At 41.0% G+C, this 18,994-nt stretch overlaps 1 protein-coding gene and 1 long non-coding RNA gene across 5 annotated transcripts in view; one reads left to right on the top strand and one right to left on the bottom strand.

The window, feature by feature from the left end:
- PAH (phenylalanine hydroxylase) overlaps window positions 1-18,740 on the top strand; it is a 48,871-nt gene extending 30,131 nt beyond the window's left edge. For all 4 annotated transcript variants that reach the window (XM_071728212.1, XM_071728204.1, XM_071728193.1 and 1 more), the window contains 10 exons: window positions 1,735-1,823; window positions 3,982-4,049; window positions 6,843-7,039; window positions 7,401-7,536; window positions 8,788-8,857; window positions 10,226-10,282; window positions 11,351-11,446; window positions 11,747-11,880; window positions 14,789-14,904; window positions 15,486-18,740. In XM_071728212.1, coding sequence (XP_071584313.1) covers window positions 1,735-1,823; window positions 3,982-4,049; window positions 6,843-7,039; window positions 7,401-7,536; window positions 8,788-8,857; window positions 10,226-10,282; window positions 11,351-11,446; window positions 11,747-11,880; window positions 14,789-14,904; window positions 15,486-15,529 — 1,007 coding nt within the window. In that variant the 3' untranslated portion in view covers window positions 15,530-18,740. The remainder of the gene's footprint in view (window positions 1-1,734; window positions 1,824-3,981; window positions 4,050-6,842; window positions 7,040-7,400; window positions 7,537-8,787; window positions 8,858-10,225; window positions 10,283-11,350; window positions 11,447-11,746; window positions 11,881-14,788; window positions 14,905-15,485) is intronic.
- LOC139788414 (uncharacterized) lies at window positions 1,001-9,764 on the bottom strand. Its single transcript, XR_011722854.1, has 3 exons — window positions 9,687-9,764; window positions 4,953-5,010; window positions 1,001-1,108 (listed from the first exon to the last, which is right to left on the bottom strand). It is a non-coding gene; the product is annotated as an uncharacterized lncRNA (long non-coding RNA).
- Window positions 18,741-18,994: the final 254 nt, after the last annotated feature.

Raw genomic sequence — 18,994 nt, 5'->3', positions numbered from 1 at the left:
GATACCTCCTTTGATGGAGTTCTTGTGTCCATTCCTCAGAAAAAATATGGTAGAACTGGAAGTGGTGTAGAGATAGTGGTTAGAGTGCTCAATAGACCACAGCTTTTGTGCCTGAAACACACAAGGTCTCAGCCAGGGTGCTAGATAGTAAATGGAGAATCTGACAGGGAGTTATAAAACCCTAAATGGCCTGGAGAAGGTGAATAATGACAAATGATGTTTGCATGCGGGAACTAGCTAACATGATATGAAACAATTCAGTTTAAAAGGAAAGTGAGTTATTTTTCATATCACATGTAAAGAAATGACAGAGTTCAGTGCTGCAGAGTGCCTTAGGTTCAAAGAGTAAATAGTGTATTTGTGAGAAGTTCATCAGAAGCTGTTATCTTAAGGTATGGCTTCAACCTCTGACTTAGGCAGAAGGGAGGTGAAAGGAAAATGAGTCAGGCATCTAGGGTCAAAGTGCTAAAAATTGTAAGAAAGGGGCAGCAGAAGAGAAAGCCAAGGAAGTTGAACCCAGCCACACTGGAAGCTCCTAAGATGTGTCCACCTGCCAGTGGTACCTGGTGGTGGTACCTGCAGCTCTGCTTCCCGAAACATTGATAGGAAAGGGAAGGGAAAGGGCCCATGTTCCCTGTGCTCTCTCCATCAGGCTTCCCTGTCTCAGTGTTGCAAAAAGCTGGTGGGGTCAGGTCCAGTGGTAGCTGACAAGGGGGTTCCTTGTTTGCTATGCGGCCAGATCCTCCTGGAGGAGATGGAAGAGGAGGAAGGAGGCTGGTACAGTCACTGCGCTTGTGCACCAGGCCTCTCACTGGTGAGGGGACACATGCCAGGGGATTGCCTGGGCCACTGGATGAATACACTTGTGCCCACTGCTCCAGGAGGGAGGTCTGACCTGCACATACCTCGTGAGCTGCAAAGTGCCTCTCCCTGTAATGTAATTACCATGAAAAATATTGCTTTCCTCTTTCCCCTATCTGAATACATCACATCTGAAAACCCTGTCATTCTTCTTTGCCTTCAACCTCATGTACTCCTGTAAAGGGTGGGCCCCATGGTCTTTGCATGCTGCGTAGTCAGTGTGGTCCCATTTCATCTTCTGGCTGCACTGTAGGAAGTGTCTATAGTATGAGTTACAAGGCAATAGAGAATGAGGCCCAGAATGTTAGTTAAATGAATGTATTATTGTATCATGACTGCAGTAACACAATGCTAGTCTGAGGCATTAGGATGCCATTTATCATCTTATTTCAGCATCTTAGCTTAAGTGAGGCCACCAAGTAAGTCTTAGAGATTTTCAGAGGGTCAAACTATCCTGTATCCTTCTTGCTGTAGGGGTTTCTTGCTGTTCCTTTGAAATGGCTGGTCTAGCTACTGTGAGAGGAAGGATACTCTGGAAAAAATCCTACATTTTGGTAAGCCAAGAAACCAGAATAATAAACAGAAAATTATAAACATTACAAGCCAGCTCTGTGCCAAGAGCGAGACATTCCTGATGCTCTGTATTCTTTCAACAGTGCCAATCAGGCCCAAATTCAAGACAACTTGTGGGGTTCACTCTTGTCTTCTACTACAGGAAAAGGCCACTGCTACCCAAAAGATTTAGTCTTGCTACCCAAAAGATTTAGTCTCTTGTTTATGTTTCTTTATATTTGTGATGAAAAAATGGAAAGACCAGAAGAAGGCCCCAAAGTAATGAAGTGCACCATCCACTATTTCTTTTCTGTTTTGCAGTGCCATGGTTCCCAAGAAGTATTGAGGAGTTGGACAGGTTTGCCAATCAGATCCTAAGTTATGGAGCGGAATTGGATGCTGACCATCCTGTAAGAAACTGAGTGCTGTTTTTTTAATATGTTTCTAATTATTGGGACAGATGTTTCTCTCATCTATATTTGCTTTGCTTTAAGACAAATCTAGCTGACTAGATCTCTTGTTTAGGGCAAGAAAGGTACCACGTTTCTAGCATTAGAATCAGATCAGTCCCTAGTATGAAGTAAATCAGAACAAAAGCTGCTTTGATTTGGGCAAGTATCAGGAGATCTTTTAAGCCATAGTGGTCATCAGAGCACTGAGTCATCGCAGGGATGCCTTTGAATCCCTAGCAACAAAAACTTCAGAAGCAGCATATCATAGCCCAGAGATGGGAAGACTGTTTTTTTTCATCCTGGATTACCTACACAAGATTGAGCTTAGTGCCTTATTATGTGGTTGTTAAATATGGCATAATTCTTGTACAGTGAGACAGAACAAAATAAAAGGTGTCTGTTTCAAAAAGTTTGTGGTTTAAATGGTAGAGTCAGGAAGGTTTGTTCATTGGCTTAGCTAATAAAAAAAATATTTATTCAGCGTTTTTTCAGCTCTCCAAGATACAAGAATACTTTCTGTCTCTATTCCCTCTCCAAGCAAACAACAACTTATTTTCATTTGTCAAAACACACTGAGTTCCACGCAGTGCATCAGAAATTGCTGCTATTAGTTTAATTGAGATAGGGTGATTATAAATAAATTACATGCAGTGCAACAAAAATTGCTGCTATTAGTTTAATTGAGATGGGGTGATTAGTCATTCACTACCTATTGCTTAATTCAAGATGTGTTATGTATCATGTACAATGATTCATGATGTTCAGTGTGGTCATGTGAAAGGCAGAATGAAAGGAGATACACTTAGTCAATGGCCCCCTTGCGTGTCATGTGGGAATAGACCAAGATTGTATTTGAAAAAGGAAACAAACAAACAAAAAGATATTAAAAGGAATGAAATAGCTCTGCTCCAGTCCCTAGAATTAGTTAGTGAGCAGTTTATGCCTCAAAAAGGAAACACAGCTGCTGAGTTAAATAGGTATGGCAGTCCATATAGTGCAGAAAGAGAGTAATTAAAGGAACCCATGAAGTGACATGGGATGATTTAATCACAAATGCCTCCGTGCCAGGCTAATCTTGGAAAGTGCATTTTTTTAGGCCGTTGTCTGCCTGTTTTAAACTCACACTCTTAGATCTGCACTTCACTTCATCTGTCTCCTGTATTTGGCTGCTTCATGGCACCTCAGTCCAGCTGTGCCATGCACAACTAAGTGACAAGTTCATGAACTGCTGTGCTGCTCAGTGAGTTGCTGCTGTTTGCAGCCCTGAAGTTGCCCTGAAGAAGTATGTCCTATCTTGGAAGAATATTTCTCTAGTTGAGGTGGTGAAGACACCTACCCCTAAGGAAATTTTAGTCTGAATATCAGGCACAATGGGATAGGAGAATGAATATCCTAGATGAAAATTTAGAGATTATATTTCTTACTCCTGATTTTATTGGTAATTAGCTGCAAAGATCAAGGTCCAAGCCACAAGGTCTATTAGACATTCTTTGTAGTAACTAAATCCCTTCCAATGGTTGAATCTGTAGTAGAAACAGAGCTTTTTGGCCTGCTAAGTGCCTAGTGTTCTTCTAGCATTTTGAAAAAGAGCACCTTTAAGCATGGTTCGTGCAGAAAATCTGCCTAAAAATTCTGGCTGAATTGATGAGTGTGTTTGGAATATGCTTTAACTCTGCTCCTGTAGACCAGTGCAGCTCTGCAAGGAGCTGCAACAAGCTTCCTGAGAACCCAGAGGGACCTGGTTATCTGAGTGCTGTAAACAAGGTCTATTGCTCTTACGGCAGCACTTTGCTGGTGCTGCAAAGGAGCATGCTTCCCTTTTTTTTTTTTATCAATTAGAAAGCAGAAAAATTAAAAGATCTGGGGGCTGAGAGGTGCTGGGATGATGTGGCTGAACGTTTGCTCTGGTGGCCCTGTGGATAGGGGAGAAGCAGGTTTGTGGAGCCCTACATTTAGGTCTCCACAGGATGCAGCAGAGCCAGGCAGGATGAAGGCAGCTTCCTCGCTCTCTCTCTGCTTCTTGGAGCGCACCAGGGGTGTCCAGAGGTTTTTGGTAATATGAAGGCTCTCCACCACTGCACTTAGACAGGAACTGATTGTCACTCTTTCTTTTTAGGGGTTCAAAGATCCTGTGTACCGGGCTCGAAGGAAGGAGTTTGCGGATATTGCCTACAACTACAGACAGTGAGTGCTCAGTGCATGGTAGAAAGCAAGCCCGTATCTCCTGCCCTCTCCTAGGGCTTTCACCCTGCTGGAAATCCCTATCTTTCCACAAGCATCTACCTGCTGTTGTTTTACCCTGCCATGTGTTTAAATTTTCCTAAATTATCCCCAAATTGCAGTAAAACAAAAGTAAATTGTTCCAGGCACACGTTCAGAAGACAGCATCGCCTCTCTTTCCCTCCAACACCTCTCTTCCCTGGCTTTGTTGTCTAATTGAGCAGCAGACTCTGTTTCTACTACAAAGACCTGGGCATTGAATAAAACTGTTTCTCGTATTCTCCCCATTAAATCAGGGCAGGGGGAGGAGTGCCTATCATTTACATTAAAGCAGAAGCTGCATACGCTATTAAAATAATGAATAACTTATGGTTCTGATGTTAATCCAGCTCCTGATACTCTACTTCTATCATGTCTGACCCAGCTGCAATCAGCAATTTGGGCTCTCATTTCCCAAGAAAAATAAATGAATAGAGATGATAAACTCAGTCAGAAGAGGCTTGCTTGATTGCTTTCAGTGATCAAATCTGGAGGAGATAAAATTCTGTTCTCAGAGCCACTCACACATTTACATTACTACTACTGGGCCTCGTTCTTGCTGAGCCTGGTAAAAATGGTGATTGCAAAGGATAAAGTAACATATGTTGTACATTTAGGTCTCCACTTTGCACAGAACTTCAATGAAAAGATAGTCCCTGAGCCAAAGAGCTAATAAACTAATCACAAAATGAGAGACAAAATTGGACTGGTTGATGGAAAGCAAAAAAATCAGGACCCTAGTTTATATTTGGAAGATTTGGATAAGAATTTGTGACCAGATGCAGATGGATCTAATGCCCATTTGTAGGTATCTGACAGAATATTTACCTTTTCTGCATAATGGATAGCAAATTCTTGTCTCCAGTTTGCAGGCTTTCATCAAATCCTACATAGAAATAAATCAAAAAAACATGTTAACACCCCACGCTCAAAATACAAACTGAAACCATCTTAGGAAGATGAAAACATTATATTCCAAGGTGTAACTAGTTCATACTTAGCCTTGTATCTAGATCATCAGACACATCAGAAACAGGGCCTATAAATACCTAAATCTATGCCCCCAAAACACCTTCTATGTGAAGTTCTTGGACTTTCCAACAAGGTGTCTCAGTAACAGAGCAATAAACATGTGACACTCCATGTCTGGGCTTTTGGGTCTTGTGGAAAGAAGGGGTGTGTGTTTTGTGACTTTGAGCATTGTTTCAGGAAGACCCAAATGAATCTTGTGATGTCCTTGCCCTGGATGCTACACCTGGCATCCATGCCTTTCAGGGTCTACATTGGGGAGGAGAGATCAAAGGGGTGTCTTTAGCTCAGGGGGACAGGAAAGCAGAGAACTGGGCAGCAGGCAAAGGACAGCCAAAGTTATCAACCTTCATGGGAAAAATCTGAAAAGGCAAATGTGCATAGCTATGAAATCAGCTGTAAAGGTGAGGTTGGTCTGTGGATGTTTGTCTTGTGCTCTTCTTCCTGCCATCAGTTCATCATGTTCTGTGTCCCTTCTTTTATATCTATTTTGTTCTCCTGTCTGCTGTTGTTTTTGCCTTTCTTCTCTGCTCGTTTGCCTACTCTCCAGATACATTTACTGGTTGTTTTTGTTGAAAGCTTAATTTTCCTGACTTCTCTTTTCTTTGCTTTTAGTTTGCCTCTTTTCTCTGTCCTCCTTTGCTTCTGGCCCTGTTGATCTCTGAAGTTTTTGAATTGACATTTCAAAGATTTTTAAGCCATAGCTTCCCCCTGTAGCCCTGGAAGGTGACTGGGGATTAGTCAGGAGTGCTAAAGGAACAACAACTCCCCAGCAATCCTCATAATTCAACATAATGTTTAAAGCTCCACAGATCAAGGAGAGCTGATATGTAGAGAAAGAAAATGATGGTGCTCCAGAGGAGCTGCCCTGAGGCTCAAGGAAAAAAAAATGAGGGAGTGGGAGGTGGTGGGGTGTCATCAAGATTTTAACAATGTGTCTCTGGGGCTTGGAAAGCTCCAGCATTATTCCAACAGTGATGTTAACCCTATTAAATTACTTAAAACCCTTTGATTTTTCAAAGCTTCTGAATTCACCTATGGCTCTACCATTATTGCCAAGGAACTGGCTGTTCACAGGAAGCCAAACTGCATTGCTTGTGATTGTCTAATTCCTTCTAGCTTCAACATGAGTTAAGTACATGGAGGCCTGAGGGTGGGATTTGACTCAAAATTACTCATCATGATAATAGAAAGTCAAACTGGCTGGAGTCTGCATCTGTTACAACATAAAGCACAGATCAAAATTTCTCTGCCCCTCTAAGAAACAGAGTTTTCCGGAGTTACTGGTTTTCCTGTTGTAACCAAAAAATTACAACCAAAACAATAATGTGTGCTAGAGCAAGAAATAAAAGAGCTTCTCTGTATGTAGAAATGCAAATAAATTACAACCAACAGCCAGCAAATATTTTTAGAACATCTTGGTGGGACAAATGAGCAATTATTTTTTTTACCACAATAGTGCAAGGAGTTGTCTAAAGGGCAGTATCTCAGCTGAGCTCAGTCAAGTCTTTCCCAGCCTATGCCTTGGAGCAAGTGAGGCTTCCTTTGCACTTGTGTGTCAGACTAAAGGCATTGACCCTCCTGCAGCAGCAGCTCCTACCCAGCCCATCTAAAGCTCCTGAGTATGGTGCTAATGGCATAAGACATTTTTTCTGTCGCTCCTATGAAGGGCATCTATTTTCTTTCCAGTGGCCAACTTATTCCTCGAGTCACCTACACGGAAGAAGAAAAGAAAACGTGGGGCACTGTCTTCAGGGAGCTGAAGAGTCTCTATCCAACTCATGCTTGTTATGAACACAACCACGTGTTCCCACTGCTGGAGAAATACTGTGGCTACAGGGAGGACAACATTCCCCAGCTTGAAGATGTTTCAAAATTCTTGCAAAGTAAGTTTGAAGCATGAGAAAAAACAAATTAAAGGTCTTAGCTGTCAGTGGGGGTGGTGGTTCCAGAGATGGAAAAGCAGTCTCTGCTTTATCATGGCTTTTTGTGGTGTTTGGACACATCACTTAACCTGTGATCTGGGGCTCTCCCTAAAATTTCCAGGGGTATGATGCTATGGATGCTCAGATACTGTGATGGTGGAACACATGGGTAGAGAATTCCCATATCTTTCACAACTAAACTCCATTTAACGTAAGGAGACCAAAGAAAACAAGTTACAAACTTTGTAATTGTGAAGAGTCCAGATAAGGATAAATCAAGCACACCAGCTGTTTTTAAGATGCCATTTTTTTGTCCCTTCAGGCTGCACTGGGTTTCGCCTGCGCCCTGTGGCAGGTTTGCTCTCCTCTCGGGATTTCTTGGCTGGCTTGGCTTTCCGAGTATTTCACTCTACACAGTATATCCGCCATGCATCCAAACCCATGTACACACCAGAGCCGTAAGTGTTTTGGCACTGAAATTCTGTAAAGTTGCAGCAGATTAGCAGCAGGGTCATCCCAACTGATAACAACTGTGTGAGGTAACAACTGATAACAACTGTGTTCCCACACCTGGGAACAGAGCTAGCGGAGGGTGGCCAAGTGACTACTCTCTTCTAAAAATATTTCCAGGAGATTTCTAGTCTTTTTAACAAGCTGCATCCTCTTCTGAAAGTTATGGGACTGATCACACAGTTTTGCTACTGAAGGCATTCTTGCCTGGGAGGCGAGGGAGCAGTGTAAAAAGGCATTTAGCTTAGCTATTAGCACCCAAACAGTGGTGCAAAATCTAGTGCAGAAATGACTCAACATTTTGCAAGCAAACTTCTGGCAGCGAGATAGGGGAAACCTAGATCATTGATCCCTTATTTTTTTTCAGTTTTATACTGTAATATTTATCCTTATCCCTGTCTATTGTCCTTTTCCACTTGTTTTCAAGACGTGCTTCATATTGTTGCAGTTCTTTCTTTTCTCCTACTTCTTTCTTTGCCTCCTACTTCACAAAACCTCTTTTCCCCTCCATTTTTCTATTCTTCATTCTTCTGATTTTTCTCCCTGGTTCTTCTCACCTTATTTTCATTGTGCACAAAGACAGGCTGAAGTATCTTCCATAGATCTTGCCCTCCTGGGAGCATCTTATTCCTCTCCCCTTTCCATCTCACTAAATGAGTTCCCTGTCTGAAAAATCTAATAGTCCTTATATGAGTTCTTTCACAAACATGTCTGTCCATCTGCCAGCTTCAACTTGTGATATAAATAGTCCTACCTGAGGAAGGGCAGACTTACACTTCCCAGTGGGAGGCTGTGGGCCTGAACATGGACTAGAGTTGAGTTCTTGGGTTGCTTATTCACACCATAGTGTGATTTAGTAGCCTGAGCTTCATATAAAGAGGTTTCTTGTCCTTGAGACTGAAAAGTCCATGTTCCCAGATTTCTTTCTGGGTTTTTCTTAGCTGAGTGGGCAGTTAAATGGATGGTTTCATGCTTCCTCTGAGGGCTGAATGATGATAAAAGCACTGAAGACCCCAGTGTGTGCAAGACTTTCCATCACAAGGATCATTTTTAGGGCAGAATGTTTTCCCACAAACCTTTAGCATTATTTACCAGTAGGAGCAAATGCATGGCACCCCTGACTATGTGCTGACTATAGGGCATTCATCCAGCATCGATGAACTAAATTGAAGTTATTCAGATGTCATATTTTTCTGCAGTGATATTTGCCATGAGCTGCTAGGACATGTGCCTCTTTTTGCTGATCCCAGTTTTGCTCAGTTTTCCCAGGTAAGTTGCTGAGTGGTTTCACTGTTTCGATAATTCAACACAGCAGAGCTATGAGGGATGAATCAAGAGCTATGAGGGCTGCCGTGTTTATTAGCATATTGTTTAAGAATGGTTGAGGCTAATTTATTTATTGCTCAAAATCTTGACACAAATCACTTAGGTAAGCTCAGGTACCCAAACTTCAAACATCAGTCTTGTGTGAGCTGTTTCTTTACAGACAAGGCCTTTGCAAAGCCATCATCTAAAACCTTTTTGTACATGTTGATCTTTCTGAGCAAAGTCAAATGGTTCATGAGTCAGATGAATTATTACCCCACCCTGCAGTTCAAATGTTAGGGAAAGTGAAGGTTTTGTTTTGTTTGGTTTTCTATTGAAGCCACTGGGCAGGCTGAGTAAAGCGGAGAAGTGTCCCAGTTGCACGCACGGGTGAAGGCTGGAGAGGAGCTTGCTCTTTGGTAGTGTTAATGTCCCTGGAAAAGAAGCCAAACCTATGTGAAGGAGTAAACTTTTGGCTGCATCTTACTGAAAAACATAAAAAGAGAGGAAGGAAAGAAGGAAGGGAGGGAGGGAGGGAGGGAGGTAAGGAGGGAGGGAGGGAGATGAGGGAGAGAGGTAAGGAAGGAAAGGAGAGGAAAAGGGAAGGAAGGGAACGGCTCAGTATCTCCCTCAGGTTCTGTCCCTTCCCAGAACTGGGGTTTCCTTCAGGATGGCACCTTGGCTTATTAGGATTTGACACGGTGATGGCTGCTCCCATGTTCTTGGTGTGGCTGTGTGTGAGGTTCTGACTTTGAACTGCACAGCCCCCACTGGATCAACCCAAATAAAGTACCTGGTATTATACAGTCTTGTGTGGCTGTCTTCTGAATCCAGCTATTCATACCTCCTGGAAAAGTCTCCATTAGTTCCTACGGTACAAATACAATCTTTCAAATCATGCTTTGTAATTCAGAAAAAAACTTATTCAAGGCCTCAGCAAAACTGCAGTCAGGGCCCATCAAAACAAAGAAATATTTGAGGTATATCGATGTGAGTGATTTACCTTATCTTGACTCTATCATTCTCTAGAGTGTGCACTTTAGACTTGATCAAAAGCCTGTTAAAACAAGAAAAAATCTTGTTTGGCCTCAGTAAGCTTTGTATCAGACACAAAGGATCATGCCTTGTAAATGACATTTGGACAGGACCCTTTGTTCATTTCTGGAGAGATTTCTGGATTAAAATTGCTCTTGCATGATAAGAACATGTCCTGTAAACATTTGTGTGTGGTAGTAAGTGATGGTAACATTTAAAATGTGAGAAATTACATAAGACAAGACAGGAAGAATGTTTGCAATAAACAGCTTGAAGAATAATGGTTTATTGTTACAGGAAATTGGACTGGCATCTCTGGGAGCTCCGGATGATTTCATCGAGAAACTTGCTACGGTAATTTAATAAATGAGAGCTCAGTTTTCCAAAGCACCCTGTGTTGTCTTAATTCTGCTGCCCCTGAAATCACTGATAGAACTCCCATAGAGCTGAATGGGAACAGAGTGAAGTCCATGATTGGAGAACCCCACCCTGAAACAGTTGCATTAAAGGAAAATAACTTTGGCACCTCTTATTCAAAGTGACAGTTGTGATTAAACACAGAAGCCCAGACAAGATTTCCTCCAGCACAAACATATTGAGCAAGAAGAGATTACATATTACTACATCCCCACAGGAAATTTAAGGAGGCAGCTTCATTAGTTCTACCTGTGAGTGTCCCTTCTATTCCACTCTGCCAGGCAGGTACTGTCCTCTGCAGTCAGTGGGGTACATCTGAGTCCTGCTCCGAGACCACTGAGACACAGAATTGCACACTTCAACTAAAAACAAGGATATGATTATGAGATTAGTGTCTGTAGTCCCAGCTCACCTGGGAAAAGCATTGCACAATATGTGCTGTTTCTGATAGATGAGCCAGACTATGCACCCCTTCAAAATGACAGACCAAGAAGTCAAGGTCAGCCATATACCATCTTCCAACAATATTGCACCAAAAGCCCATTCCTTCTCTTGCTGCTGCAGCTAGATGCCCTCTGTGTGAAATAGAACAAACTTCTATCAAATAAGGTTCAAACTTCAACAGAGTTAGCCAGCCAAAATGAAATTTTATTGCTATAGTTTCATTGTTTCTGCTCTACTGACAAATATAAGCATAGTAAAACACAACTGTGCTTGTCAGGGAGCTGGACTGATTTGCAGGCACATTGAGCCTAGCACCGTGCCCCTTCCAGGTTAAGGACTTCGGTCTTTGAGGACATTTATGTAACTTATACCATTGACACATGGTAGCATTTGGGTTGCAAGGTAGCAAGGGTTAGACTTGATGATCTCAGAGGCGGCTTCCAACCCAGCTGATTCTATGATTTTGAATAGAAAAGTAAACTCCAAATGTATTAAAATCAGTGAGCTGCACCTGATCTTTTTCATAAGGAATCACATGTTTCTGTCTCATTTTCTTGCTAGGTTTATTGGTTTACGGTGGAATTTGGACTGTGTAAGGAAGGTGATTCACTGAAGGCCTATGGTGCAGGGCTGCTGTCTTCATTTGGGGAGCTGCAGGTGTGTTCTGTAAAAAGAGCTTTTCAAATGTGTTTGTAATAGCTGAAATTTCTCTTCAGAAGTCTTCAGATCCTTATTTTGCTTCATACATCGTGGATTTAGATAGCATGAAAGGTTGCACTCCACTGAAGAGCTCTAATACACAAGGAACTCATAGGGCTTCTTTCCTAGTTGCCATTGTTTTCCACAGGAAACTTTCGTGCCTGAAACTAGGTGGCTCCATCAGTAGCTCCATCTTTCTTTCTCAGCAAATGCAAACACTTTTTAACTGCAATAAATCTATTGTCCCTTTGCTCACAGTATTGTTTATCAAGTAAGCCTGAGATTCAGCCTCTTGTCCTGGAGAAGACTTCTGTGCAAAAGTACCCTGTGACTGAGTTCCAGCCTGTCTACTACGTTGCTGAAAGTTTTAAAGATGCAAAAGACAAGCTAAGGTAATCCAGCCATTCCTTATAAGATGCAATTTCTTGTGTGCTTCCAATACAATGGATCCAATTACCATATCAAGACTTGGGTTGACAGTAATGTTTTGAGATGCATTAAAGAAAGTTGTGCAGTGCTTAAAGACCATGAGCATTTGTCACATACGTACGGGGAACACACACGTTATACATGAATTTTGTGATGAGTCTAGTTAAGAGTTTCATCTCTAAAACAAAAAAATAATTTTCTTCCAATGCAGCGCCACTAGCACTTATGGTGAAAGTAAGGTAATTAATGCAAAACAAATCTATTTACCAAAATTACATTTATAAGTTCTCACAAAAAAAAAAAAAAAAAAAAGAAAAAAAAAAAAAAAAAGTATCTCCTAGTATCTACTCTTTTTCTTCTGAAGGTATCCCTTACACATTTTTTTGGTCTTAAATCAACAGCTTCTTTCTGGTGGTGGAGGGTAGAGTTGTCAAGTAATCAGCATCTTCAGATTTTCAGAGCAGGGCTGTGAAGTTAATGAATGGGCCTTCTTCCTCTTTTTTGTGTGGAGGTGGATATAGTTGATGCTTCCTTTCTTCTTCCTCATCTCAAGGGCATTTATATGTTTTCTAATATCTTGCTCTTTCTACATTGGTCTGCAAATCTACGTTACTTCTGACTACAATTTAAGTTACATATTTTTTCTTTGTCCCTTTTCTTTCCTCTAAACCTGTTTTGGTGATTGTTTGTTTGTTTTTTCCCTAAAACTCTTAAATTTGCTTTAACATCAATAGCTGGCCAGTGGGGAGCTGTTGATAGCACAGGGACAATCTACAGCATCCTAAACTTGCACTTTCAGGGCCTCTGTATTAGCCCATGATACTATTCCTTTAAGCTGCATCATTACTTTAGGCTTTGTTCACTCTGTACAGCACAACTATTTACTATTCCTCCCTATATAAAAGTTACTAATGAAAGGCATTGTAGAACACAGTTATTCAGAACTGAGAAAAACTAGAACAAATTAGGTAATAGCTGCATGGTCATTAGACAATTACTGTTACAGCTAAACAAAACTGCAAGCAAGCCTAATAAATCCAGTCCTGAGGCCTGTGTGGTTAGCCTAGTACAGAGCTTCCAGCTTGCTACCAGCAGTGTGTTTACAAGACTACAGGGTTACACAGTAAATCTTTCAGTCATCTGTGACTGAAATACAGATTCAGTTCCAGTCCAACAAGGCTTTGAAATAATGGTTCAGGTTCAGTTCTGGTTCTTGAAACAGGAATGGCTCAGACTTTGTCTGAGGTTCAGCTTAGGTTCCATCTCACAGCAATACTTCTATTTCTGTTTAAAAAACCCACCAAACTATTTCTGGATGTCAGCCAAGCCACTAGGGGTTAGCCTTGGTTTACACTCAACAAAGTTTTCAGTTGGAGATGCCACACAGTGACTTGTCCCAGACCTACAGTCTCTTTTTTCTTCCATTTACAGATAAACACATACCAAAACCCAAGATATTCTGATATCTTATACTCCCCAGCTCCAAAGTCTTCACAGTTACCTCCTCTGCTGGTTCCTCAGTCACCATAAACCTTCAGCCTGTCCTTCTGCCCTTTTTTCTGGAGTAATAACTGAGAAAGATGGCCTAATGTTCTGGTTTGGGCTATTAATATCCTACACACTGTTTCTATCTTCTCTGTCTACTTCTTTAACTGAGTAGCAAGTTCCTTGAGAAAATGGAAGATTCTGCCTTACTCTATAAAAATAGTCTTTTGATTGTTTCAACAAGCAAATTGGAAAACCAGCTGAATTAAAATAGTGGTCTGAAGGTTGGTCCAGTGCCCATATTCATGACTAGCACCTGGATATATGTGTTTGTACGTAGTGGAAAACTTGCCTGAAAAATGATTCTCAGGATGATCTAAAATATTTGAGCTTAAGGCATTCAACTTCTAACAAAAATCTTAACCTTCAACTGAGATCAAGCATCTAATCTTCTAATATGTATCTTCCCCCTTAGAAAAATGACTTTTTTTTCACTGTCACACCTTGTGGTCTTCTCACACTGAACACTGTTTGAGACAATGGCACTAGCTGATAATAATTAGGGCTAAGCTGAAGGACCAACGTGGGGCTGGCATCCAGCATATTGCAGTATTCTGGGTATGTGGGATTTACCATGCTGAGTCACAGCCTGTGTAGTGGGGCTCCACGATCAACTCCTGCGTGCTTTCCTTCCTCTTTCAGCAATAATTTCAGTAATCTGAAGCAGATATGTAAGCCAGTATCCTGCTGGGATCTACAAGGAGCCTGGAACAATAGCTCTGACCATTTAATCCCATTCAGAGTCCTTCTTTTCACAGTTCTGTGGTTATGCAAATAATGTTTTCCCAAGATACCAGAATCTTTGTGTTTCTGCAATAGAATTAACTATTTTCCAGAAGGGAAGGCTGCAAATAGGGGGTAGCAAGAATGCTGCTTCAGTCCACTATCTTGCAATGACCTGGAAGCTGCTACCAGCCATGCCAGAAGCATTATGCTTGATCTTGGTATACCAGAATGACATAGTTACTTGATCTTACTTTCCTATAACTAGGATCAGGATTTCCTATATTTTGCATTACTGAAGAGAAAACACGTTTTTCAAGTTTGGCAAATCCCAATAGCTACATTGTTGCCCTATACCAGGAGCAGTGTTGCCATGCCAATAGCATAATTAGTCCTTTTTGGAAAAAAACAAAGACAGTAAGGACAAATGCAGATTCGAGTGTGTTGCAGAATGCTGTAGGTCTCAGATCACTCAGAATTATTTCAGTTATTTCCTTTCACAGATTTTCTTATTTCCCTCATCAAATGCACACGTAAAAAAATAGTGAGTTACTGAAAAAGAAGCTTTTCAAGTTTCTGTCTGTTTTTGTATTTTTGCCACAGTAAATTTGCTCAAACGATCCCTCGCCCTTTCTCTGTTCGGTACAATCCCTACACCCAGAGGATTGAAGTCTTGGACAATGCAAAGCAGCTGAAGAACTTAGCTGACACCATCAACAGTAAGAAACTACAGATTTGTTACCTTGAATTACTCAAAACTTGGATAAGAAATAGCAGCTGCAAAGCACATTTCATAGGGTTGCATGAAATGCTCTGAGCCTGACTGAGTTCAAGTAGCATACATCTCATTTCTGGTACAAAACTTTCTTCCTAATTTTAGTCAGGCTTCAAAATGACTGTAGTTTGTTACCTCTGAAATACCCAGTTTTAGTGGCTAGGAAAGGCCAGAGGACTGTGAGATGAATTCTGGCATGTGACTCTCCCTGTTCTCAGTAAGGCAGAAAAGGAAACTTGCTTTTAATCACATTTCCTTTTGCCATTCTAGCATTTCTCCTGATAGTTTCCCCCAACATTGGCTATGCTGCTAAAAGTCCTTGATTCTGTGAGCCATCCTTGTATGGCTGATGAAGGCAAAGGGCTGACTGCAAACCTTATTCCAGTAAGACCCTAAAAAGTGTGTCCAGTACAGCATTTTGGCCACCTTATTCTTTCAGAGAATGCATCTAAAGGGTAAACATATACTGGAGAGTTAGAAATGGACAAGCTGTAGGATTAACTGCTCTGATTCTTTCCTTTGCAGGTGAGATGGGGATCCTTTGCAATGCCCTCCAGAAGATAAAATGAAGATTAATTGTAACCTGCTAATTGCTGGCTACTGACTAGAAGATGTCATGTGCAAATACCAGTTTTCATCTAGTCTCAGTTTATTATCTTCCAGTGTATTGCATGAATGCTTATGTTATAGATCTTAATTACTATATATTAGCAGAGAGACATCCACAGGTGACCCTTTACTCTTTTGGCCTTCAGACACTAATCCATTTTTTCTCCATTGCTGAAAAAAATCACCTTAGTTCTGGGACTCTATGGAAAACTATCATATCTCTTATCCCAAAGGTTAACAGAAGGAGATCTCCACCATGCAGAGCTATATTCTGCTGCAGCTGTGAGGTGGAATTACCACCCCAGGCCCAGAGACAGGATAGTAATGACTAACAGACAAAGCCACCTTGTTTAGTCTCATAGTCATTCTCCTCTCAGACCCTCACATTTGTGCCAGGTTGCCATGGTGTCTCAAACTCTACACCTTTCAGGGTGTATACATATACTGCTTAGCCCTCTGTACCTCTACTTTTATACATAAGCACCTCCATCAGGAAATGTGTTGGGTTTTTTTCCTAAAAATGTCATGTTTTCATTGATCCAAAGCAGAGATGCTGGAGGAAAAGAAAGGATGCAGCGCTTTCAGAGGAGAGTTGCCTAAGGGAAAGTCTATGTGGCTTTTAGCAGCTGGATGTGTGGTCAATTTGTTGATAATTTGTGCAAGCTAGAAACAACACAGATGTTTTAACATCAAGGCCTTATTAGTCTTGCCTCAGAGTTGTGCTGGCTGTAATGTCATATAGCACCATCAATTCAGAGCTGATTGAGGACCAGCCAGCTTACAGAATGGCAAGACAGCTCTTAGCAGACATAATCAGGTAGTCACTTTGGCAGGCTGATGTGTGAAGGCTACCTTCTGATGTGTGTGTCCTTCTCTGACAATGCTACATTCAGCACTGCTACGAGGTGTCGCCTACCTTTCTGGACTTGCAATCCAGGAGGTAGATACCAGCACCTTGGGAATAGAGATCCAAGTGGTTCTTACAATCCATCTGGAGAAATGAGAGCTGTCCAACTCATAACTCACTGTATCTGTGACTTGAGTCCCCAGCAGAGCTAATGAAGACCTGAGTTAAGCTTTGTCCCAGTCTGAGGGCATTTAAACCCAGATATGATATTTTTCAAAACAGCTTCTAAGTTATGATACCTTTTGGAGTCTACTTCCTTCTCTCACTTGAGCTTTAATCTCCCTTTTTGGTTAAAGCATTTATTTTCCTCCTGGAGTACAGCTTGGCTAAGGTAGCAAATATAAGCAAGGATAAAAGCAGTTTAATGCAATAGCTAAGCCATGGAGAGAGAAGATCTTGGGTGTCCAGAAAGCTATTTCTGTATTTTATCCAATATCTTTCACACAAACCAGCTAAATGTCCTTCTAGACTGGTCCACATTGTAAAATGTCTACTCGTAGCTCCTTAGATTAAAGAGGGAGGAGATCAGCACTTGTCCATTGGAGTGGAATGGAGCAAAAGCAAAGCAGAATGGTATTGCCAGCTTGAAAGACTTCTGCATCATGATCCTAATGTAGTTCAGGAGTCACATTTCTGTTAGAAGACCCAAAGATGGAGAGGCATTTGAAAGTCTACAAGTTTCATACCTACTATTGTACTACTCTTGTATTTGTAGTTTGAAAATCAATGGAGCTTTAATGTTAGAATCATCCTTTAGGAAGATAGCAAGTACAGCTGTTTCCATTGTATTTATGGTGGGTAATAACATTAATCTAAGCATACCAGCTGGAACCCTTTTCAATAGACATATACTTATGCAAAATGGTATCATTTTAGTGCTTTGAAGTAAGCTTTTTTATCTCTGTATCCTTTTTCTTGTTTTTTTGTTTTGTTTTTTTTTTTTCTCTCACTTAAGTGTCTATGTAGAATTTTCAGACCTGCTCAGCACATATTCTTCAGTGTGAAAGTAGCCTGTATTTCCCCCTCTCAATATAACAGGACCCATAAGGTAACTGTACTACAAAGAGATAGTTTCATCTCATGGGTGAAGTCTTTCAAACTAATCTTCAGGCAGCTTTCCAAGCTCCTCTGTTTCTGACTGTGGTTGTGAGTGACAGCAGCAGTAAATCTACATTGATACTGAGAACACAGGATTCATGGTTGTCTTTTATGTTCAAGGAGAATGGTTAAAGATTATTGATGGCACATGCCTGATTCTGTGTCCCTTAATGCTGGCTTACATGAACAATAAGTCCAGCCAAAGCAGTGTAACATAGCTGTTCAGCAGGACTGAGAAATGGGAAAAAGTTATATGCTCGGGGTTTTGAAAGCAGAGGAATTTTGAAAGTAGATTTTCTTGCAGAACAACCTAGCTTGTGCATATATCCTTTAAATAGTACAAATAAGTTGCATTTTAAACAGTACTTCTTGGTGGGTGACTTCTTATTTCCATGCTAAAGAAAATTGATATTGTGTAGCAAACTGACTAGTTATCTGGTCAGTGTAATGCCTCTTTGTAAGGTAGCCACACAGAATTGATGAGAATTAAATATTTGGGGAGGAGGCATATGGAGGATAGAGGGGAATGGCTTTTTGAGGTGGGTTGAAACTGAAAAAAAGCTGTTTTGCCTGAGTTGATACTGTTTGAGTATCATTCATACCAAGATCATGAAACTAATATTAAAAACAATAATCTCTTGGTGTAATTACCTAGAAATGTATAGCAAAACCTTGGTTGCTCTAATTTTGCATACTCTGTACATCTTTATGTACTACTCTTATTAACCTATACCATAGGTTTTTTTTTAAGTAACCTTCCTTTTTTTTATGCCACTTCAATTACATTTTTTGGTGTCCCCATCTCCAGCTCTGCTTCAAGTGCTCAAAGAAGCCCTCTCATGAGGCCCCTTTCCTTTGCAATGGCTTTGCAGTGATAGAGGGGGGAGTTGTCAGCACTGGTTATACAGGGAGGTAGTGCCTTCTGAGTGTCCTAAGATGCCTAAATATGACAGCACCCTTGGATTAGGGACATTTTATCCCCCATAGGATGCAGAATGTATTGAAAGAGGGATAAAGTGGAAGAGAACCCCAGAGGAGTACATTATTTTAAAGGCTGTTTCTTTGCTGCTTCAAACCCTTCTGGCATTTAGCAGAGAAGAAGGTTTTTTCATGTTCAAATGTAACCATTTAAACTAACCTAAATAAACAGAAAAAATAATGCTGAATCTATTTTGAATAACACTATGCTCATATAAGGTGGAGATATTTGCAAGGGGAACAGATAAAAAATTGTCCATTTTTTTTGTGGTGATCAGCCTTGGTCTTTTAAAATATCCACCCCAGGAGGTGCATGAGAGGGAGTGAGCTTTTGGGGGGGACCTGCACATTGTGCAGGGAGAAGTTGCCTGTCAGCCTTGGAAGGGATGACAACCTGTGCTCCAGGCACAATCCTTTAAACTGGAGTACCTAGCCCAAGACC

Source organism: Heliangelus exortis, chromosome 1 (assembly GCF_036169615.1).
Source record: "Heliangelus exortis chromosome 1, bHelExo1.hap1, whole genome shotgun sequence".
Lineage (NCBI taxonomy): Eukaryota > Metazoa > Chordata > Aves > Apodiformes > Trochilidae > Heliangelus > Heliangelus exortis.
The sequence above is the reverse complement of the archived record's forward strand: the minus strand, read 5'-3'. Positions and strand labels throughout refer to the sequence as shown.